At 48.4% G+C, this 23,866-nt stretch overlaps 1 protein-coding gene across 3 annotated transcripts in view; it reads left to right on the top strand.

Moving 5' to 3' along the window:
- The window catches only part of SLC45A3 (solute carrier family 45 member 3), a 26,823-nt gene extending 3,957 nt beyond the window's left edge, over window positions 1-22,866 (top strand). The window contains exons 1-5 of one of the 3 annotated variants that reach the window (XM_031937237.1): window positions 8,155-8,376; window positions 12,044-12,461; window positions 15,187-15,972; window positions 16,409-16,674; window positions 20,808-22,866. In XM_031937237.1, coding sequence (XP_031793097.1) covers window positions 12,290-12,461; window positions 15,187-15,972; window positions 16,409-16,674; window positions 20,808-21,242 — 1,659 coding nt within the window. In that variant the 5' untranslated portion in view covers window positions 8,155-8,376; window positions 12,044-12,289 and the 3' untranslated portion in view covers window positions 21,243-22,866. Of the gene's footprint in view, window positions 1-8,154; window positions 8,377-9,870; window positions 10,549-12,043; window positions 12,462-15,186; window positions 15,973-16,408; window positions 16,675-20,807 lie in introns of those variants that run through there. The other 2 variants (XM_031937238.1, XM_031937236.1) reach the window with 2 other exon arrangements.
- Window positions 22,867-23,866: the final 1,000 nt, after the last annotated feature.

Below are 23,866 nucleotides of genomic sequence, written 5' to 3'. Positions count from 1 at the left end.
GCTGACCTTCTGGCAAGGAAAATCAATAAGTTTACCCTATTTTCCCCTTACTTGGGAGGATTTGGTGCTTCTTAATTGGGATTATCCCTAACTGCCCTAGCTAGGGAGCAAGATTGAGCCAGAAGGCAGAAAGTTGAGTCATTTTTCTGTAGTCCACAGTCTCCCTCACTTCCTAATATCAATTGCCCAAAGAGAAGGAAGGGAATAGTTTGGGCAGGAACTACACTAGCTTTCTCTTTCCCTCCACATCATGTTGTTTCCCCACCTCTCTTATCACAGGTGTACTTTGAGTTGGTAAACATCCCAGGAAACTAAGCAGTCATTCGCTGCCCTTCCCCAAAGGAAAGTCCAAATTAACTTCTTCCTTTTTGACAGCTGGGCTTGCACTGGGCCCCTGAAGCAGCTGAAACATCGCCACAGAAGTCCAAATCTGTCCCTACATTCAAATATTCCTTCAAGTGCATCCAAGAAATGTTGGGGGCAGCATTGACTGGTGGTCTTTCCTCCTTTGGGAAACAGGAGTACTATTTATCTTCTTGAAATTGCAAAGAATTCCTGGTGATAACAATAATATTCCTAGGGATTCATTGTCAGGTAGGATATCAGATAGAAGATATTTAGCCCCTGTGTTATTACTGAGGGCAATATAAAGAATAGGATATGATAATTGCTCTCAAGGAATATCATAGATGTTTGGGGGAGATGAGATTAACATACCTGAAAGTCACTATTGTATGGATCAAATGATGTGTTTAGGTTCAAGGGTGAGATCAATAGGGCTAGACTGTCACAGAGGAGCTTGGATTTGAACTTAAAGGATGAATGACATTTGGATAAAATGGGGGGGGGGCATCAGTGAGCATAAGGAGGCTCTTAAAAGATGTCCGTATTCTCAAGCATCAGCCCTGTGCTGATATCCTGATCCTGGCACTAACTATAGAAGGAATACCTATGGAAAAAAAAATCATCTCTGCTCTCTTGCTGTGTGTGACTTTGGGTAATCTGACAGCTAAGTGGTACCCCGAGTCAGGAAGACTTATCTTCCTGGTAATTGACCCTGCATCAGTCACCTAACCCTATTTGCCTCAGTTTCCTCATCTGCAAAATGAGCTGGAGAGGGAAATGGCAAATCATTTCAGTGTCTCTGCTAAGAAAATCCCAAATGGGATCGTGAGGAGTCCGATGTGACTGAAAAATGTACAAACAATAAGAAAAGTCTTTGGTTTCCTCATGTGTAAAGTAAGGGGATTAGACCAGATGATCTCCAGAATGTCTTCCAGCTCTAACATTCTCTCACTCTGACCTTCGTGGAGTCTGTGGGAGATTGGTGTCTGGGAGCACTGACAGGTGGCCTCTCCCTCGGGAGGAGGGGTGCCATTTATCTCCTCACAACTGCAGAGATAACGGCGATGATAACAATAATACCACTTTATCCTCCCGCCCCAGCTAGTCATTTGATTTATGTCAAATAATCCTGCGGGTTAGACGCTATACAGGTGTGTGCACTTGGCAGTTGGGGCAGGTGGCAAACAGCACCGGCCTGGAGTCAGGAAGGCCTTGGATACTTACTGGCTGAGTGACCCTGGACACTTGGCTCCTGCCTGCCTCAGCTTGCTCAGCTGTAAGAAATGGGACTGGCGCTCAGGGCTGTTGGGGGATCAGATGGATAGCATCCGTAAAGCCCTCCCTTGGCACAGGGCCTGGCCCCGCCGGAATGCTCTGGGCCTGTGCTGACTGTCACTGGGGCTCTGAGAATGTGACTGGCCAGGACCATGTGGCTTGTTAGTGGGAGACCTGCCATCGGAACTCGGGTCTCCTGGCTCCCTCCACCGTGGGTGCCTTTGCTAGAGTTCTTTTGGTGATGGAGCATCTTTTACCCCATATCCATTCAGTCTCTTCTCTCTGTCTCTCTCTCTGTTTCTCTCTCTCTCTCTGTCTCTCTCTGTGTGTGTCTCTGTCTCTCTCTGTGTCTCTATCTCTCTGTCTCTGTCTCTCTTTCTCTGTTTGTGTCTCTCTCTCTGTCTCTCTGTGTCTCTGTCTCCCTCTCCACCCCAGACATTTCTTCAGTGCCATCCTTCACCTTGATTTTCATGCCTGATTCCTTCTTTGTAATTTGCTGATAATAATAACCGATATCCACATACCACTTTGAACATTTTAAAATGTTTATTCTGATCATCCTGTTTCACCCTAACAGCAATGACGAGCCCAGCATTCTATTGCTATATACTACTTCCCACTAGATCACAGGCCTATGTTTCTTGTATAACCCCTTTGGAAATGGGAAAAGGGACCATCGAACATAGTTATTATTCAGTCATTTTTCAGTGGTCTGTCTCTGTGACCCCATTTGGAGTTTTCTTGGCAAAGACATTGGAGTGGTTTGCCATTTTTTTATCCAGCTGATTTTACAGATGAGGAAACGGAGGTAAACGGTGACGTGATTTGCCCAGGATCACGGTGTCTGGGGCTCAGGAAGATGTCTTTCTGGCTCCAGGCCCAGAGCTCTATTCACTGTGCCACCTGGCTGCCCCAAGAGTGTAGATTTGGACATATTTCTCAGCATTCTTCTGGGATGCCTATGGGCTGATGCCATCTTGGCTTGAGTGGAAAAACAAGGGTGTGGAGGGGAGCCCCGCTTTTCCAGAGGGCGGCTAGGTTTGGGGGGGAGTCTCCTGGCGGGGCTCTCCTAAGCTGCAGGACGCCTCCTGACCTGTCCTGGGGGAGATGTTGGGGAAGAAATAGAGGCCCTTCCTCTTTAAGGGCTCCCCACCCGCCCTTTGGGCCGAGTTCTAACCCAAGTCCTCCTGAATGCACCACGGTTCTAAATGGAACCGGGTGGGAGTCAGAATGGGAGCAGCCTTCCCGCTGACCCGGGTTCGAGGCATCTGCGGATGTTGGTTTACTCCTCTGTAAAGTGAGGTGGGTCCCACCCCCTGCTGCCAGATAAAGGCTGTGTAAGAGACGATTATCCCCCGGCCCAGCCCTCTCATTTAGGTCCGGCCGGCCCCATCTCTGGACAGTGAGAATTGACTCATCCACCAGCTCAATGACAGGTTCTCGGAGCCGACCTTCCCCTTTCAGGGAAGGGAAGGAGGAGGGGTGCCAGGCCTGCTGGCCGGGCCTGTGGGGGTTCAGGTTTCACTTTTGGGGGTAGTGTGTGTTGGGGACTGCCTCTCCAGCCTCTCGCCTAAATGGAAAGTGCATTTGGCTACTGACCTCTTCTGGGAAAAGAGCCCGGCCGGGGGAGGGGGCAGGAGCGCTTTTCTGCCCCCAGATGTCCCCCCTCTCCCAACAAAGAATTCCAAGTACCCTTTGACCCACAGCATTATATCGGTGCCTGGGCAAAGAGTAGACAGGTGATGGGGAGGCAAGCCAAGAAGCCCTCCCTCACTTGTCTGGCTTCGAACGGCTTCCCCGACCCTTCCCCCCGGAGTGGGAGGGCAGGGGCAGCGTCCAGGACATCTTGGCCGGCTGGAGGCTTGTGCCCCATCGGAGCCTCCCCTCGTTCCGAGGCTGGGAGCCATGACGATTGCATGGGGGGCTTCAGGTGATGCTGAGGGAGGCACTGGCGCTCTCTGGGGCTAGAGGGGTGGGGAGGGGAGGGAGGGTCCTAGGGTTGGAGAAAGGCGGTGACTGTCCCATGCATCCCCTGACCTGCCCGCTGCAGCTTTTACCTGGGGAAGCCTTGGCAGGGGGTCCTGGCTCTGGGACACATCCCCTCTGGGACCTCCCAAAGGAGTCTGAATGGGGAGGGTCTCTGTTTGCATTTGGACCGGCACCTCCTGTTTCCTGCTTAGAGGGGAAGCACAGGGAGCACTTGGGGGAGCCAAGGTGAGACCAAGGCCAGGGTCTTTGGCCCAAGGGGCTGGTGGAGCCCCCAGAGAGAAGGCTGCCCTCCCCCTCCCCTCAGACCTTCCTGAGCATTTGTTCCCTTTGAGGGGCTGGGTTTGGGCTCTCAGACAGGGCGACAAAAGCAACTTTCCTCCAAGCTGCTGCCACCTGTTGGGTTTTCACACATCGAGGGGAGGGGGAGGGGTGCCGGGAATCCGATGCCCTTTTCCCAGTGGCTCTTGTGTCCTCCCCTCTCCCGCCAACACCCCCCCCCCAGCTCCAAGGATTCACTTTGCTCTTGACAGGGCCCCGGAGTGGGGGGGGGGGGCAGGTCAGTGGGAGGCTGAGAGCAGCTGGGAAGGGGAGCATTGAGTGGGAAGGGGCCGGCGCTGGCAGGCGGGGGGGAGAGTTTGATGGATTACTTTGCAGGCCGGGAGGCTTTTCCCTAATCCCCCTTTGTATCCTGGCCTGCAGCCCCCTCGCTCTCCCCTGACAGGCCGCTCAGCAGAAGCCTCCCTGTCCCTCGGGAAGAAAAGGCAGCTCAGCGGGGTGAACGCTAAATCCCCAGCCTCCGAACCCCGCAGGGGGGTGGAGAAAGGGGGGAGTGTGTGGTGGGCTGCTAAAAAGGGGGGCATGGGTCTGTCTTCCTTCCACCTCCCGCGTCAGCCTTTTGGGCAGCATGGGGTGGGGGGGACTTAATTCTTTTTGGGATGGAGAGTTTGGAGGCTGAGAGTTGGATGTCCAGTCCTTCAGGGGAGGGGGCAGGGTCTAGCTGTCCAGGGACGGGTAATGTGGTGGAAAGAACATTGAACGTGGGGCCAGAACCCTCCAGCTGACCTTGGACAAATCAAAAACTCAACTTCCCCTCCTATAAAATGGGCATCCTAATATTCAAACCAACCAGCTTTTCTAAACTTTAAATCGCTATTATGTAAATGGAAACTTACTTAGAAGCCATTGACAATACAATTGAACTTCTGCTGGTGGTCTTTCTCCACTGCGTAGAATTATTATCGTGGAGTGAGTTTTCATTTTTTTATTTTTTGGAAGAGATGAGATGGATGGGATTGGAAAGAGCAGTGGGGAAGAGAGCCTTGCAATGAGTCTCTCCCCCCTCCCTCCCCAGAGAGCTTTTGAAAAGTTTGAGGCTCAAGGAATCTCTTGGCTTAGCCAGGACGGGACAGATCTCCCTTTACCCCTCTTTTTTAAGAGGCCCAGTCTCTGCTTCCCACCTCCCTACACACAAATTTGGAGCTCTCTCCCTTCTTGTCATTGCTTTAGGACCCCTCCCCCTAAGTTTTATAGGGCGGCTTTCAATGATATGCCAGGAAATTTGATTGGGGGGGGAGAGGGCGAAGGGGAAGCGTTCTCTTGAAAAGCCCAGGAGAAAGCCGTCTTCCATTGTGACTGCACAGAGAGAGGGGTCATGGCATAGGGCATCAGCAGCTTGGAGCTAGGGATTGCCCATTTGATGTGTCTTGGGGAGGGGGTGGGAGGATTCGGGGTCTAGATAAAGAGGCTCATAGAATCATTGTACGAGTGGGGGTGGGCGGTAGCTGTGTCTCCTTTTCTTCCTGCCCCCCAGGCTCTGGCACATGCTAGTCTTTATCAGCCTGAGTAAGGAAAATCACTGAGCTCTATCCTCCTGCCCTACCTGAGTCCAGCAAAGCAATCCTGCGGTGGAAAGCCCTCAATGCCTTCTTTATGCATCTGTCCACACTTCCCTGGGGTCTGAAGCTTTTCTGCTCCCTCCCCTTCCCCCCAGCTCCAACACTGCCTTTTGAAGTTGGAGAAAGTTAGAAAGTTCAGGTCAAGTTCGTTCCTTTTCCTCGCTGACCTTTCCCCCTTCCTGGACCAGAGATGCTGTGGAGGATGGTTTTAGCTGGGAATCTCTTTGATCTCCCAACTGTGGATGGTGGAGTTCTGAGTGCTGGGCAAGGTAGAGAGAAAGAGTCCTCATTTCTCCCCCTTTTAAGGGCAGAACCAGAGACCAGAAAGGCCAGAGCTTCTTTGTTTCTTACTTGGTCACCCTTCAGACCCAGATTTCTTCTCCTGATAGGGAGGAAGGAGTTGAGTACTAGTAGGTGCTCCTGTGTGTTTGGTGGAGGAAAGTTTGGGGGTGGGAAGAGTTCTAGCTTCCTCTGATTTTTTTTTTTTTTTACAAGTGTGTGTGTGTGTGTGTGTGTGTGTGTGTGTGTGTTAAAGTCTCAGTGAGTCTGTGTAGGGATGCTGATCCAGGACTAGGGCTGCAGTTGGACCTTCTCTTCCCTGAGCCCTCTGACTTTTTTCCTCGGTGGTCAGCCCAATTCTCTCCCTTCCTGTTCTGTCTCTCTCTCTCCCCCCCCCCCCCCCCCACTCCAGCCCACTCCCCTCCCTCTACCCCACTTCTCCTCTCCTTCCTCTCCAGGTGAAAGTCGGAGTTGGTTGATCTTCCTGTTGATCTTTTGTTTGCCAGATGGGCAGAGCAAGACAAGGGAAGCCAAGCAGCTGTGTTGGAGACAAATGTCCTCTGAGGCTGAGAGGAAAGGGCAAGGAGTTAGGGAGTTCCCTGCTAAGGAAAGCCTAGGAATGCCAGCTGATGAAAGATGGAGGGGTTTAATGAGCAAACTGGAGTTTCCGAACCATGGAAAAGTACATGAGCAGGAGCTAGCTCTTTGGGACTCATTATCACACCTCTTTGCCTAATTTAGCTGGAGTACCAGAGCTAGACTATGAGAGCCTGGAGAACCAGGTGTGATGCTTGGAATAGATCTGTCTTGGGGGGAGCTTGGAGCTCCTCAGTTCTAATTGATTTGTTCTAGTTGTACTTTGCTTAAAAAAAGTCCAACACAAAAACAAAAACCCCTCAGAATAGAAAGAAGGCAGTTCTTAACAGTTAAATCCCTGAACCCTTCTCTCTGAGGCATTCTTATTTCTAGGTGAGAGGCAGAACTGACTCCTTAATTTTTACTATTATCATGTTCATCCTGACTCTTGGGGCACCTGGGGTCACTCCTAAAGGCAAGATCAAGCTAATTTTTGAAGCTAGAAAATCAAAGGAAAAAGTAATAAAATAAAATAGAAAATGTTTACTAAATGTATTGTTTAATAACTAAAGTGAGTGATTCTCTTGATCAGTAAATTGTTAGAATTGGAAAAGACTTTTAGAGTTTACTAGTTCAAGAGGAGGGATTAAGGAGGTTTTATTTTTATTTAGTTTGGTCTGTTTTCCTGTAATTTAGAATGGCTTCCTAGCACTAAGTAGGCACTTAAGTGCTTGCTGAATGTAGCCAGAAACTGTGTGTGTGTGTGTGTGTGTGTGTAGCAAGATTGTGCTGTGGACCCCTTAGGCAGTTTGGTGAAGAGATAGACCGACCCCTTTTCAGAACAGTGTTTTTTAAAAAACAACAAACCATAATGGGGAAAAAAAAAAGGCTAAATTCAGAGGTTAGTGAAAGTAAAGGTGTAATTTTTTCTCCTTCCAATTCACCAACTCCTTGAAAAAGGGGTAAGCGGATCCCAGGTGATTGTCTAGGCTAACCTTCCACTATAATTATCTCTTTCAAAAAATTCCTCCTCCTCTTCCACATGAAAAAAACTGGCTGGCTTTGAGAAAGTCAAGTGGTTTGACCAAGATCCCGCAGCTAGTTAGCGGTACAATATATACTCTAAAGCAGGGCTTCTTAAACTTTTTCCACTCTCTACCTCTTTTCATCCAGGAAATCTGCACATGATCCCGAGTACACAGGTATATGAAATGTGTACAAACCAAGCGTTTCTTGATAATAAATCATAATTCCACACACCCCCCCCCCACTTTAAGAACCATCTCGCCCCACCTTAATTTCTTTTCAGATGAGAAAACAGGCTGAGAGAGGGTCACACGGGGAGTGAGTAGCAGGATTTGAAACATTGGTCCTCCCGATTCACAAGCCCAGCGCGCTTGCTGACAGAAAAGCGGGGTAGTGACGGTGCTTCTGAGTTTGGCAGGCAGTCCTAATCTGCTTAACCGTCTTCTGACGGGCTTTGGTCTTTCTAAGGCCCAGCGAAGGCCTGGCTGGATATCGACCTTGGGGAATACTGTGCCCAGTGCCATGAGAGAGGGTAAAAAAAATCCCGTGGTACCGAACTCACGACTCCGGAGAGCCTGCGAGGGCGGCCCCGACAACCAAAGAATTGAGGGGGGTAGAGAAATAGGGCCGGGATCTTGCCTGCTTGAGGCTTCAGTGAGCTCCTCACCTGGCCCAATCCCGGGGGGCCTCGGGGAGCGCACCGGGTGGGGCGGGAGAGGGGGGCCGGGAGCCCGCTCCGCTCCCTCTCGCCCCTTCTGCACCGCCCCCGGCTCCCCGGGAGCCCCCGAAGCCCCATGGACGGCCGAGGAAGGATCCGGCTGGATGCGGAGATCGGCAGGAGAGGGGGTGGGGGAGACGGCGAGAAGGTGGCAACGTTTGCCGGAGGAGGGCAGTTTGCTTTAAATTGCAAGGACTTTGGGGAAGGGTGGGCCTGGGCTGGCAGAGCTTCTGTTTGCTCAGGGAGGGTCATTCCGTGGGAAATGTGAAACAGGTGATTTTTTTTTAGTGGTGGGGGGGGGGGGCGGGGGGGGGGGGGGGGGGGGGCGGAGCCGGAACTCCGACTTCCTGGAGCCCGGACCCCCCGCGGTCGGGGGAGGCTGGGCTGAGGGGAGGACGGTGATGCGCAAGGCCCGTGGGGAAGCCGGGGCAGAAGCTTGGGGGCGCGGTGATGGCCCCTCCCCGGGAGAAGGCGCTTCTAACTCGCGCCCTTATCCATCTGCGCTTGGATGCTGGCCCCGGAGGAGGAAGGGCCCGGCACGGAGCCCGCGCTCTTCACTTAGAACTTGCTCATCACCGGCGGCAGGAGGCGGCTGGTGGCTGGGCCGCCTGGGCCAACCGCTTCCTCCCCAAAAGTCACCCACTCTGTTTAAGTTAGCACCTTGCTAGGCGCTGGGAGGGGCAGGGAGGAAATGGGAAGCGGGCGCTTTCCTTCAAGGAGTTCCATCCCGCCGGCAAAGGGAGGGAGGCGGGTACCGGCTTTAGAGCGATGAAGAGATTACCATCGGGAGGGGCCAGGAAAAGCTTTCGGTAGGAGGTGGCTCTGAAGCCCGAGGGGAAGGAGGGGAGAGCTAGACAAAGGGGGCTCTGGCTGCAGAAGATAAATGGTGAATGTAGAGAACAGCAAATTAATCTAATGAGAAGGAGAGGCCCACTGGGGCCAGATAAAGGGCTCTCAGCGCCAGGAAAGGGCGTCTCTCGCTTAGGGTACAGGCAATAGCTTGACACTCCATGCATTGTCCCTTGGCCAGGGGTATTACATGCTTGGAGTTGTGCTTTAGGAATATGGTTTTGACAGCTGTGGCGTATGGATTAGAGAGGGACATCAGGAGACCCAAAAAGGGTCTTGGAGTTTTTTCTTGCCGCCTCAGTGACTTTGGACAAGCCATTTAGCTTGTGTGTGTATGTCTCTTCTCTTTTCTCCTTCTCACTTTTCCTTCTTTCTTTCCTCCCTATCTACCTTACCTTCTCTCTCTTTCTCCTTTCTTCCTCAATCCCCCCTCTTTTTTCCCTCTCCTCTCTCTTCCCTTCCTTCCTCCCTCTCTTCCCTTCCTTCCTCCCTCTCTTCCCTTCCTTCCTCCCTCTCTTCCTTTCCTCCCTCTCTTCCCTTCCTCCATCTTTTCCCTTCCTCCCTCTCTTCCCTCTCTTCCCTTCCTCCGTCTTTTCCCTTACTCCCTCTCTTCCCTCTCTTCCCTTCCTCCGTCTTTTCCCTTCATTTCCCTTTTCCCCCTCATTTTCTATCACCTGTAAAATGAGATTATCGGACCAGCTCCAAATCTATAATCCCATACTTCAGTTAATTCAGGCCAAGAGCTGAGGGCTTGAGCTAGGGTGCAAAAAACATTTTTGTCCAGTTCTGTCCAACTCTTCATGACCCCATTTAGGGTTTTCTTGGCAAAGATACAGGAGTGGTTGGCCATTTCTTTCTGCAACTCATTTTTACAGATGAGGAAACTGAGGCAAACAGAATTAAGGACTTGCCCAGGGTCATACAACTAGTATCTGAAGCCAGTTTAGAGTCTCTCTGACTTCAGGCCTGTTGCTTGATCCATGGCACCACCTAGCTACTCAAAGAAAAAGCATAAATGTTGTTAATGTAGAGATCTGGTTAGTGGGAGAGATTGGATGAGTTTGGGGCTGGTGTCATCCAGAAGTAGGGAAGCTTAGGGAAAAGGCACGAAATCTGTGTATATAGAGAGAGTTTTAGCCCTAGTTCAATTAGCATAAAGTGGCTGCTGTGTGCAGCTTCATGTAGCACATTGATTGAGTTAGCCCTTCCTGGATAGAAAATCCTGTGTCCATGTCACTGAGCCCTGTTTAGGGTCAGAGGGGGTTAAGTGACCTGCATGTAGGTGGACCTCTGGGTCTTGGAACACCTGAGGATGCAGAGGAAGGGTAAGGATGAAGACTCTTAAAGGCAGCCATCCATATGCATTTGGAAGGATAAATGCATAAATAGAGCCCTTGGTTGTTTTGTACAGATTTCACAATCCCTAAGTATTCAAAGGAATTGAATTTCACCTCATGTATTTACCATCAGTGCAAGGTTAGGCAAGTCTAAAAATGTGATAAATTGAGTCTAGTTAGATTGCTGAGGGGTCAGAAAGAAGGATTCTTGAGGGACTGGAATTTGACCTGGGCCTGGAAGGATGGATTCCTGGAGATGGTAAGAAAATAAAAGTGCGCCCTTTCCTCTTACTTCTACCCTCCACCCCCAAGCTGAGGAGAATGGCAGAGCTTCAATTTTTACTAAGTCCTTCAGGTCCCCCAATATTCCTGATTTCTTCCCCCCTTTATATGGATCTTAAAACAGCTGGCACCTATTCCATAAAACTGTGTGTCATACAATACAACGTATGGTGGGTTCCCAGTGACTATGAGTCAGCGCAGAGATGGTGTTGGGAAAGTACATTTGGATTCCTCAGTGGGAACTCCTGCAGAGAACAAATGTTCTGCTGATGATTATTGGTCAGAATAGGAATTGGGTGGGAGAGGAGGGCACTGTGCCAGACTCAGGGGGTTGGGGCGTCACAGGTGTTTCCAGGTTGTGTGGTTGAGACCAGATCCCTGGAAACAGCCCCAGAACTGTTATGGGAATGTTTCTTCCTCATTAAAACAGCTTCCTCCAGAGACTTTTTAAAGTACAAGGCATCCCCAAACCAAAGTCTTTTCTCTATTACTCAACATGAAACCCCTCTTCTACTGCTAGGGTGAGAGAAATAAGAAATGCTGATTACTATCACAGAAGGGGTTTCAAAGCAGTCTAGCTTTTGGAAGTACAAAAGGGACGGGAGGTTGAGAGTTCAGGGGGGAGTCCACATCAAATCTGTGGAGCAACTCAGGAGTAGGGATGGGGGGGGGGTGCAAATGGTAATGGGTTAGGGAACTGGGAATTCAATAGCTTTGTTTTCCATATTGATAAGAAAGAGCCATTCCTTGGGAAATCCAAGCCAGAAAATAATTACAAACCATTTCTTTTTGAATGTGGAATGTATTATAGATTTTTGTTTTGACAGTTATCTTTCTAATGAAGGTAGTTTTAGGCTAATATTAAAATGTATCTATTTTCTGATGGATGGATGACTAGTACACTAAAAGGGGAAGAGAACAAGCATTTATTAAGTCCTTACTAAGTACTAGGCACAGTGCTTATACAGGTTACAAAGATTGTCTCATTTAATCCTCACAACCCTATGAAGGAGATTCTATTATGATATAGTTAAGGAAATTGAGATAGACAGGGGTTAAGTGAATTACCTCTCTGAGTAAGTGATTTAACTATTTGAGGTCACATTTGACTCTAGTTTTCTTGACTTCAGACTCGACACTCTCCCTGAGCACATTGCCGCCTAAGAGGCAAGGAAGACCAGTCTGGAATAAACTACTTGGTGTAGATTATAGATTCTTAACCTGGAGTCTATGAACTTAAAAAAAATTTTTTTTTGGTAACTAATGTAATTTGTTTCCTTTATAATAATAAATATTTTATTTTATGCATTTAAAAACATCATTCTGAGACTAACTTTGTAGAGTTTATCAGACTGGTCAAAGCGTCTTATGACATATAAAAATATCACTTAAGAACTGCCTGATAATAGATAACCAAAAGTTCTCTCTCAAGGTTTAATCATACTCCATATGTGCTCTTGTCTGCCTCCTAGGATCAAAGCTGCTAAGATGTGTCCACATCGAGGATTCTTTCTGCCACAGGACACTCGGCGTGGTCAAGGAAACCGAGCCTGAAGCGGAGTGATGGTAGAGATGAGGGGTTCCTGTGTGAGCCAGAGGCAGCTGGTGGCTGAGCACAAGAGGAAAGGTCTAGGGGCCTGCAGCATAGCCCAGCCGTGTTCCTGCCCTGTCATCTGATTCACAGTTCCCATATCTCCCACCTTTTGACCTGGTGGGCCATGGCCCAGAAGCTGTGGGCCACCAGGCTGCTCCGGCATCGGAAGACCCAGCTCCTGCTGGTCAATCTGCTGACCTTTGGTCTAGAAGTCTGTCTGGCTGCAGGGATCACCTATGTTCCACCTTTGCTCCTGGAAGTTGGGGTGGAAGAGAAATTTATGACAATGGTCCTGGGTAAGTTATCTCCCAAATCTTTTTTCTACTCCATTCTGTTGACCCCTTCCTATCTTTAAATTTCATCAGAGCCTTGGTTTCCCTCCCTAACCTAAGGGAAAACTCTTAGGGAACAGGGACATCTGCTGTTCTTGCTGAGAGGGAAGTAGGCTTTGTGCTAACTACATGGATTTTATGTGGTTCTCATGTCTGGTGGGTGAGTGGTGCCCAGAATGCCATCCTGTCCATCCTAGACATTACCGTCCTGGTAATCCTAGTTTGGAAAAAACTCTTGGGGAAAGTGAAGAATTTTAAAAAATTTTTCAATTTTTTTTATTAAAACTTTTTTATTTTTTAAAACATACACATGGATAAAGAATTTTTTTTTACCATATCAGCTTTTAAACAGATTATTTTTACAATCACTTCTCTCTTTCTCCCTCTCAGAAAGTCATCCCTAATAATAAAGCATTTTTAAGAGTGAAAAGGAAAAATAAATTCAGTAAAACCAAATATCACATTAAAAAGATCTAATAGTATATGCAGCTTTTCATACCATGGAACCTCATGTCTGCAAAAGACTGAGACCCGGGATATCTTTTCAAATCATTTCTTTGGTCTTTATTTCACAAAATTGGTTTTTCATTTTGTTGTTGTTGCTTTTTTTTTTTCCTATTTCTAATGTTAATCAACAACAAGCATCTGTTAATTATTATATGCCAGCCACTGTCCTGGGAATACCAAGATAAGAATATCTCTTCCCCCCTCCCCCTCACCTATATTCTCTGGAAGTATTATATATATATATATATATATATATATATATATATATATATATACACACACACACATGTAATATATACATTATATATATAGAATGTTCTAGTCCTTAGCACAAATATTAATTTCCTTCGTCTGCTTACTTCACTTTGCATCAGTTCATAGAAGTTTTTCTGTCCTTCTATAGATTCATCATATTCATTATTTCTTCACAATTTCTTTACAGCACAGTAATATTCCATTACATTGATGTTTACAATTTGTTAAATTATTCTCTGAATGAAAAATATCCATCTATCTTGTGAAATGATGAAAAAACTTAATCTTACTTTTTTTTTCAATAAACAAAAATCTGAAATTTTCTCCCTTTCACCCCCTCTCCTTCCCTCCCTTCTTCTATTTTAGGTAGAAAAACTCCACTTCTGTTACAGATATGTAGAACTGAGCAAAACAAATGACCCTCCTCTCTAATGCACTCCTCTAAAATGCACTCCTCTCTAAGGAAAAAAAAATTATTTTTGATATTTGTTCTCTTTTTCAGGAAGTGGTTGGTCTGAGTTCTCTGGACTCCTGGCTGATGATTATTATTACATTGATCATCATTCCTAAGTCTTTCAGAGTTATTTGATTTTAAAATATTAGACTTTGAATAAATCATTTCCCTGGTTCTTCTCACTTCTCTCTTTACCAGTTCATGCAAGTTTTTAAGTTTTTCTGAAACTATTCCCTTATGTGGAAGCCTTTTTTTCATCCTAATACAACCTGCCCAGAATTCTCTCTTATAACAAAGAAATAAGTAAGCGAAACTAACCAACACACAAAACACACGGATTATGTATTTTAGGGCTTCTTAATTCTTCCATTTATGATGACCTTTCACTTGAAAAATTCTTAATGTGACCCTAGGTATATAATTATATAAAATAGCTATACAGATCACGTATTTGGTGATGATAAACCATAACTTTGTGACCTCCCCACACACACATTTAGTTGTGTGACCTGATATCGGGTCATGACCCAGAGTTTAAGAAGCTTTGCTGTATTTAATGTGCTCTATACCCTTTTGTCTCCAACCTCAACTGATTGGGGACAGGCGATCAACAAGCACTTTTTAAGCAGCTGCTGTGTGCCGGGTACTTTGTTAGCCTCTGCCTGCAAGGAGCCTCACAAGGTACCCGTGAGCATCTGCAAAATTAATTCTAGGAGAGAACTTTTGTGGGGAGCTGCACTAGCAGCTTGAGTGTCAGAAAAGACTTCACAGAACACTCTGAACAAGGTTATTTCCTTTAAGCTGCGTCTGAGTGGTTTTCTTTTGTTATTGTGATCATTGTGAATGCTGTTCTCTTTGGATCAGTTCATATGAGACTTCCTGTGCTGTCGTCTCTTCACTTGTGACGCACAGATGGAAAATTTATCTCAGCTGATAAATTCTAAAAAAGGGATGGGCAAGCAGCAAGCAGCAGGAACTGAGTATGCATATGTCTGTGTGAATGTGTCATACATGTGCATACACACGTATGTTATCTTGTATGAAATTATGCGTGTATATACAAGTATATGTACAGAACATTTCTCAGCTGATAAATTCTACAGAAGGGATGGGCAAGCAGCAAGCAGCAGGAACTGAGTATACATATGTCTGTGTGAATGTGTGTATGTCATACATGTACATACATATATATGTTATCTTGTAAGAAAGAAATGTGTGTACATACATATATGCATAGAACATTTCTCAGCTGATAAATTCTACAGAAGGGATGGGCAAGCAGCAGGAACTGAATATGCGTGTGTTTGTGAGTGTGAGTATACATGTATGCACACACATACACATGTATGTTATCTTCTGTGACATGAATGTGTGCATGTATACACACATGTGTGTTGTCTCGTGTGACCTTCCGGGAGGCAGGGAAAGCCCCAGCACAGTCCCCGCTGACCCCACCCCGTGGTCTCTCCTCAGGCATCGGCCCCGTCCTGGGCCTGGTATCTGTCCCCCTGCTGGGCTCGGCCAGTGACCACTGGCGCGGGCGCTACGGCCGCCGCCGCCCCTTCATCTGGGCCCTGTCCCTGGGCGTGCTGCTGAGTCTCTTCCTCATTCCGCGAGCAAGCCGCCTGGCCGGGCTGGTGTACCCGGACGCTCGGCCCCTGGAGCTGGCCCTGCTGATCCTGGGCGTGGGGCTGCTGGACTTCTGCGGCCAGGTGTGCTTCACGCCGCTGGAGGCCCTGCTCTCTGACCTGTTCCGGGACCCGGACCATTGCCGCCAGGCCTTCTCCGTGTACGCCTTCATGATCAGCCTGGGAGGCTGCCTGGGGTACCTGCTGCCGGCCATCGACTGGGACGCCAGCGCCCTGGCCCCTTACCTCGGGACGCAGGAGGAGTGTCTCTTCGGCCTGCTCAGTCTCATCTTCCTCACCTGCATGGCGGCCACACTGCTGGTGGCCGAGGAGGCGGCCCTGGGCGTGGCGGACCCCCCGGAGGGGCTCCCGGTGCTGGCGGCGCCTTCCCGGTGCTGCCCGTGCCGGGCCCGCCTGGCCTTCCGGAACCTGGCCAGCCTGCTGCCCCGGCTGCACCGGCTCTGCTGCCGCGTGCCCCGAGCCCTCCGGAGGCTCTTCGTGGCCGAGCTGTGCAGCTGGATGGCGCTCATGACTTTCACCCTCTTCTACACGGACTTTGTGGGGGAAGGGCTGTACCAGGGGGTGCCCCGGGCTGAGCCCGGCACCGATGCCCGGCGACACTATGATGAAGGTGAGACGTTTTTGGCCCTACTTGGGCGGGGAGGGGGCGTGAAAGAGGAAATGGCCGCGGGAGCAAAAGCTCGAGCTTCCAAGGCTATCAGCTCATTAAGCATACCTATCAGTTGTGCAGCAGACTGGGGCGTCCCTCCTAGCTTAGGGCTGACCCACGAGACAAGGGAGACAGACTTTTACACATTAAAAACAAGTTAATCAAATAAAACTGATTAATTAAAAGAAACTTCCCAGGGCACAAAGTGAGGTTGATCTGATTCCTCACTGAAGCAAAGATTAGGGGCTTTTCAGGTTGGGAGGGGAGAGTGGGAAGGGGTGATTCCCTGAATTCAGAAAGGTGTCCGCTGGACACTCCAGAGTGTGCAGATAATCCAAGGGACGTGGAGACAGTCACCCAGGAACTGACTTTGCCTTTCCTTCCCTGTTGCTGGAAGGGGTGCGCATGGGGAGCCTGGGCCTCTTCCTGCAGTGCATGATCTCCCTGTTCTTCTCCCTGGGGATGGACCGGCTCGTGCATCGCTTCGGGACCCGGGCCGTGTACCTGGCCAGTGTGTTCGCCTTCCCGGTGGCTGCTGGTGTGACGTGCCTGTCCCAGAGCGTGGCCGTGGTGACCGCTTCAGCCGCCCTCACGGGCTTCACCTTCTCAGCCCTGCAGATTCTGCCCTACACCCTGGCCTCCCTCTACCACCGGGAGAAGCAGGTATGGCCTCGGGGGTGGTGGGAGGGAAGGGAAGGAGGGCCCCTCTGATCCAAAGCCCAGGAAGAGTCACTAGGGGAAGCCCGAGGGTCCATCTTGGTGGTTAGGGGAACAACCACCTTTCTTATGGATCCTTGGGGACTGGGTTGGTAGCTGGCTGGGGGCTGGGCTCCTTCTGCAGGCTGCATCCTCTGGGGGTCCGGTGGGGTGAAGGATGGGGGGCAGTGGGGAGGGGTGGGGGGATGCTCAGAAAGCGCATCTGGACCGCATGCTGGGAGGCGGAGGAAAGGACCTCTGCTGTAAGGGGACTCCGGGGTCCCCATTTTGTGATTGATGAGTAGATTCATCTACCAGGGAGGGAGAAAAAGGAGTGGATGCCTTAGCTAACAGCCTAGCTTCGGCAGCCCTAAGGCTGACCTGAGGGGTGGGGAATAGCCCAAGTGATTCTGACCTTTTCTTCCTAGCTTTTCTGCCTCTTTTCCTTTTAATTCTCTTTTCCTTCCCTCTGTTACTTCCTTGCCCCTCTCTATTCTCCCTCCTTGACATCCCCCATTGCAGAGCTCCCCAAGCACCCCCTCAGGAGACTAACCCACCTGATGCGTTCGATGGTCTGGGCACTGCTGTAAGTCGGGACATCTCCCATCCACTCCTTCTCCTAACAACCCCTCTCTCGGGGGAACCTTTTCCCAGGGCTAGAGGCAGCTAGGTGGTATACGTAGGGCCTGGTGTCCAAAAGACCCGAGCTCCAATTCAACTTCAGGGACTTACTAACTCTAGAACCGGGGACAAGGTGTTTCCCTCAGTTTCCTGGGATAATTATAGCACCCACCTCACAGAATTGTTGTTAGAATAAAAAACGAGACATTTGTAAAACTGTTTAACATAGTGCCTAACACCCACAGTAAGTACTTAATAAATGCCTGTTCCTTTTTTTTCCTACCCCTTTTCCCCATCCTTCCACGGAGAAGGCCCAGTAGACTGGTTCTGCCTGAGGGGAAGAGGAGAGTCCAAAGGATAGGAAGAACCCAGGCCATGTCCCTGGAGAGTTCTTAGGAAAATTGAGAGACAGCACTTAGCAGCAAAACTCCTAAGTAGGTGCAGTGAATTAAAAGAAGGGAGCAGGATGCCAAGGAAAGATTGGTGCCTCCAAAATCTGAGTTAAAATCTGCCTTAGATACTTTCTAGTGATATGACTTGGGCATACTCACTTTATTTATTTTTTTTAATGAAAATAGCTTTTTATTTTTCAAAATACATGCAAAATTAGTTTTCAGCATCTACCCTCGCAAAACCTTGTGTTCCAAACTTTTTTCCCTTCCATCCGCAGTCAGCAAACAATCCAGTATAGATTAAGCATGTGCAATTTTCCTAAACATATTTCCATACTTATACTTAATAAAAAATCAGATCAGGGACAGCTAGATGTCACAATGAATAGAGCACCAGTCCTGGAGTTAGGAGGATCTGAATTCAAATCAGATTTCAGACGCTTAATACTTCCTAACTATGTGACCCTGGGTAAGTCACAATCCCAATTGCCTCATCCCCCCCCCAAATTTTTTTTTTAAAGAAAGAAAAATCAGATCAAAGGGGGAAAAATGAGAAAGAAAAAAGTAAATGAGCAAACAATAACAACAACAAAAAAAGGCGTAAATATCATGTGATCCACACTCAATCACCATAGTCCTCTCTCTGGTTTCAGATGGCTCTCTCCATCACAAGCTTATTGGAATGGCTTTGATTAAAAAAAAAAAAAGTTAAATTTCGTTCCCTCTTGAGTTCCCTTCCAGTTCTACATCCACAATCCCATGATCTTTATAGATGAAAATAAGACCAAATCTCAGTTATCAGCACAGGAAGTAGTGGGTTTGAGTTTTTGTGGCCAAAATCTTTAGAATATCTCGCCTTGTGGAAACAAATTAGTGTGGACTTGGGGAATATAGACTCAGTTTCAGACCTGTCTGATTTAGATAGAATGGGGCCAGCTAAATGGCAGTGGATAGAGCACCAGGTCTTGGAGTTAGGCCGAGTTCAAGTTCAGCCTGGACAATAGCCATGGGAAAGAAAAAGAAAAGACACATAGAATGGCATAATTCTTCTCAATCAGCTTCCATGTTTCTCAAAAATGAACTGTAATCACCAAATGACAAAATCTATTTGTGAGCCGACCATTTGCTTATCAACTACCTACAGTGGAAAGGTTCTCTACTTGTAATTGTCCCTTCTTAGGGGCAGCTAAGTGGTGTGTGGACAGAGCACCAGCCCTGAGGTCAGGAGGGCCCAAGTTCAAATCTGGCCTCAGACACTTAACACTTCCTAGTTGTGACTGTGGGCAAGTTACTTAACCCCAATTAACTCAGCAACAACAACAACAAAACTACCAACTTTTGATTTTTCTATACAGCCTTGGGTCAGTGAGGAACAAGGGACAATTTCTTCTCTTCTCCCCTCTTCTTCCCTCTTCCCTCTTCCCTCTCTTCTTTCTCTTCTTTCTCTTCTCCTTCCCCCTGAGGAAATTGGGGTTAAGTGACTTGTCCAGGGTCACACAGCAGGAAGTGTTAAGTGTTTGAGACCAAATTTGAATTCAGGTCCTCCTGACTTCAGGGACTCTATCCACTGTGGCATCTAGCTGCCTCAGAAGTTGGTAGTTTAGTACAAAATCAGTCAGCAAGCATTTTTAAGCACCTGCTGGGTACCTGAGTAAGTCACTTAATCTGTGTCCCAGGCAGCTTTCTAGGACCATAAGGTGTAAGCAGATGCTTTATGCAGATAGATCCCAGTGTCATCTGCACCTCTTACACTGACTCTTCCACCAGCACCTCCTCTTCCTCCCTGAAAAACAATGTGCCAGGCTGGCATCGGGGAAGGGAGAAGGGACAGAAAAGAAACGCGGACCCACCGTGGCCATTTTGTCCCTATGTACCTCTCCCCAAAGGGCAGCCTGTGAAAAGGTGGGCGACAGCTGCCCTTCTCCCTCTCTGCCTGGACAGGCTGCCCTCTTGTGGAGTCTGAGCTTATGGTCTGGCCTTGAGGATTGGGGTTAAGGGGGGAGGTGAAAGATTGTGTTGAGTAAGGATAGTTTCCTTTTGGCTCCTGGAGGCTCTCATCTGCCTCTCTGAGCCTCCTGTTCCTTCTGCCTTTTGCAGCAGAAGAGATTCATTCCTAATCAGGACTAGAAGGCAAGTCGGGTGATCACGGATGTCTGGCCTGGTGGTCCTAAATTTCCGGCCTTCTCCTGTGATAGAGGGGTGGTTAAGGAAGCTTTACATTAGGCTTGGGAGGGGGAGCTACCCCAGGCGCATCCCTCATAGAGAGGCAGGAGGTCTGGCTCTGGATAACTATCACATGCCTTCCTCTGTATCCCCCACTTCCATTGGAAGCCCCGCTGTACCCCAGCTCTTTCATTGAGTCCCCAACAACTCTCTGATGCTACCTAGTGTCAACCTAGGTTGACCAAGATTGGAGGAGCTCCCCCACTCAGAACAACCCATACCTCAAGATGATCCCTAGGCTTTGGGGATCCAAGCAAAGCTTATCCCAGAAGTAAATTCTGGGGAGGGATGATAGGGTCTCCTTGGTATCCTGATTAATAGCTTGAAGGCCAGGAAAAGGCTAGCTTAGTGAGAAGGGTTTGTAAAGGGATAGGATGGGAAAGAAGGTAGCTTCTGGGTTTAGCTCCTAAGCCCCCATTTTTCTGTTCTCTTGCCATTGCTTTTTTTCTCTTGATTTTTAATTTTCTTACCTGTTCCATAAAGGTTCCCAAGGCTTCCACTTTCTTCCAGGGTTCTCTTCTCTTCTCATACGGGTAGCTGGCCAAATCTAATTTGAAGTGAGAACAGGTGTGTTCTCACTTCTCCTTTGCCATTGTCAGGAGTTCTGGGGCCCTTGTGAAGTTCCCATTTCTCCCTCCACCTAAAAATAGGCCCATAAAAAGACTGGCCACTCTGGGAGCCCCTCTCCATTTTAAATCAAACTAAGTTCTTTCAAGGCCTGTTTTTTATGTTTGGAACCCTGCTGACTGATTTCTATCTCTTCATGCTAGATTGATCCTTCTTTAGGGGGGTATGTGTGTGTGAACTCTGGGGTATCGAGTTAGTTTACACTGATTATCTCTCTTCCCCCTTCCTTTTTTCCAGGTATTCCTGCCCAAATACAGAGGAGACACTGGCGGCAACGGCAGCGGCGACAGCCTGACCACCAGCTTCTTGGCAGGCCCCAAAGCTGGGGGACCCTTTCCCAATGGACATTCGGGGGCTTCCAATACCGCCCTCTTCCCTTCCTCACCCCCTCTCTGTGGGGCCTCCCCTTGTGACGTGTCGGTGAGAATGGTGGTCGGGGAGGCAGCAGATCCCGGGGGCCCGGGCCGGGGCATCTGCCTGGACTTAGCCATCCTGGACAGTGCCTTCCTCCTCTCTCAGGTGGCACCATCTTTGTTCATGGGCTCCATCGTCCAACTGAGCCAGTCGGTCACAGCCTACATGGTGTCGGCAGCAGGCCTTGGGGTGATAGCCATTTATTTTGCCACTCAGGTGGTATTTGACAAAAGCGACTTGGCTAAGTGTTCCCTCTGAGTGTTTCCTGACCCTCGGGAGAAGGGCCAGGGCCAGAGTCTGCTCCCCTTCCATTGTCCTCCCATCCCTCTAATTCTGTCCTCCCCATTCCCACCCTGTCCAATACAGGTTGGGATCACAGCTCAGCCCACCTAGGGTTTCTCCTCCCCTCCTACTTGGAGTCTGGGAGGGCTCAAAACCCCATTCCTGTCACTGCCCAAGTGTGGTGGGGCAGGTTTTTGCTGCCTCCCTATGGTGTGGAACACTTAGCTGAAGAGATGATTGAAGAGCAATCAAAACTGGGGAGCTCTGGGGGGTCTTAAGTTCTGGCTTCTAATTGGGGGGCTCCCACACAGTGGGAGAAGGTACTTTCTGGGGACCTTGCATGAGCCTACAGGATCTTAGGGATAACAGCTAAGGTCCAAAGTCAGAATAGAGGAGAAAAGGGGGTTATTTGGAACCAACCAGAGAGGCCAGTTCCTCCTCTTCCTGCAAAGCTATTTAGTGCTCCTTTTCTCTCAACTTGAGAGGGTTTTTCCTCCTGAGGCTGCTACTGCTTAGGATGTTTTATCCTGAAACTCTCCCTTGCCCCCAACCCCAGGATTGGTAAATGTGAAACAAAATGCCTTTTTTATGAGACTTTTGCCCAGACCGTCCCCTCCCACCCCTCATTTGATCAATATCTGGAAACTCTTCCCCATTCCACTGGCAGGACTTGGGTTTCTGTATTTAACACCAGCACCGACAGACTTAACTTATTCACCAGAATAGGAGGCCGTTGCTAACTCTACCCAGTGGGCTTAGAGTTCTTAGATCTTTCAGGGCCTGGTACCCTGTTGGCTGAGCCAAGTCTGTCCTTGCCAGGTTCTAGAAACTAAGGATGTTTCAGCCGGTTATCAGAGGCTGCTCTCATAAAATGGTTCCTACAGTGCCTTGGCTTATGTGCCCCTTTCGACCTTCCTCACTTCAGCATGCACTACTTTCTTTTGGCTTTGGCCGGACGCAGCAGCCCGCTGCATCCCTCCTCAGCAGCTCCACTGCCTTGGTTCCATCCCTAACCGTGAGCTTGAGATGTTTTCCTTGGTACTGGGACCCCCTCTGCCCCCACCCCCTCAATGTGTTGCCCCTAGGCCCCTTGCCTATCTCAGCTCCACCAGGCATGCACTGTGCCATGGGGGACATGATCTCAGGAGCACCCCTGCCTGGGCCAGGAGGTCTTACCTCGGGGGTGTAAACGCTGTTTGCAATAATGTTTTGTGTCTTATTTATTTAGCTAAGTGAATATTTTGTACAGTGTGTAAGCAATCAGAGTATAAAGTTTATTAAGGTGAAATAAAGAAGCTTCTTATATATTTAACACGGATATTTAATGTAATTATGCATATTTGTGTTGTGTGTGGGAGGGAGGACCCTTCCACTGCGGGACATGGAGAACAGAATTTACCACTGCATTTTTTATTTGCACTTTCAGTGCCTGCAGGTTGCGGGTCCTTCCAGTAGATGGTGCCATACACCATCCCCCCCTTTCCTCCATTGACCATCCACAGGCAGACAGTGTCCAGACTCTGGACCTACAGGGATGGGGATTCACAGGGTAGTTGCTTAAAAGCACTTAACAATAGTAAGCAATAGTAAAGACAAAGTTGGATGAAATGGGCTAAGATTTAATTCCCACCTTTGCCACTTTGGGGGCTTATTCTCTCCTTTCTCGCTATTCAGAATTTGTTCCTCATGCGTAAGTGCCAGCCTTCTTCACTGCCCCCTCCAGCCATCATTGGTGGTCTCTGACCCCTTTTCTATCTTTCTAGCTAGGTCCCAGTCATCCCTTTGCCTTTAAGGGGCTTGTTTGTCCAAGCAGCTACCCTGCTCTGAACCCCAGTTTCCTGTATGAGTAACTTCTATTAGATTAGCATTTAAAACACTGATTTGCAAAAGCCTAGGGTGTTCTGGGTTAGGTGAATTGGGGAAGGCAATATTTATTTCATCTTCTAGATCCCAGCTTCTTACTGATTCTCAATTCTATTTCTTGTAGCTGAATGTGGGGATTGCAAAATTATGATTTATTATCAATAAATGTTTGATTTGTATACCTGTTTTATATATTTACCTACCCAGGATCATATAAAAATTTCTCAGCCTAAAAGAGGTCTCGAGTAGAAAAAGTTTTAGAAGTCTTGATCTGGATTGTAAGCTCCTTGAGGGAACAACAAAGGCTTTTCGTTGTTTTTCTTGTAGGCCTAACAACACCTGATGGGTGATAGGCTCTGAAATATTTCTGATTTTCTAATTCTAGCTATTTGGGCTGCTGACAAGAAGAAGCCAAGGTCCCTAACTCCTAACTCAGTATAAAAAGAGCAAAGACCTATAATGTGACTCTTTCTTTGAAGGTCAGAAAAGAGTGATTGAGTGGTTGCTTGGACTTTTCCCTGTTTTTTTATTCTCCCCACTGAGTTTTGGAGACTTATTTCGACCCTTCCTTGCTCCTCCTTTTCTTCCTCCTAAGGGATGAAGCAGTAAACTCATTTGCAGCTAGCAGTATTCAAGCGGAGATCAGCCGCTCTGCTCCAGAGGGACAGGGAAAACCTATGAGGTCCTTCTAAGATCCAAGGACAAGGGCAAGACTGGCCAAGACTCGGGATGCAGTG

The sequence above is a fragment of the Sarcophilus harrisii genome, chromosome 4 (genome assembly GCF_902635505.1).
Source record: "Sarcophilus harrisii chromosome 4, mSarHar1.11, whole genome shotgun sequence".
Taxonomy (NCBI): domain Eukaryota; kingdom Metazoa; phylum Chordata; class Mammalia; order Dasyuromorphia; family Dasyuridae; genus Sarcophilus; species Sarcophilus harrisii.
This window is presented reverse-complemented; position numbering and strand designations above follow the sequence as displayed.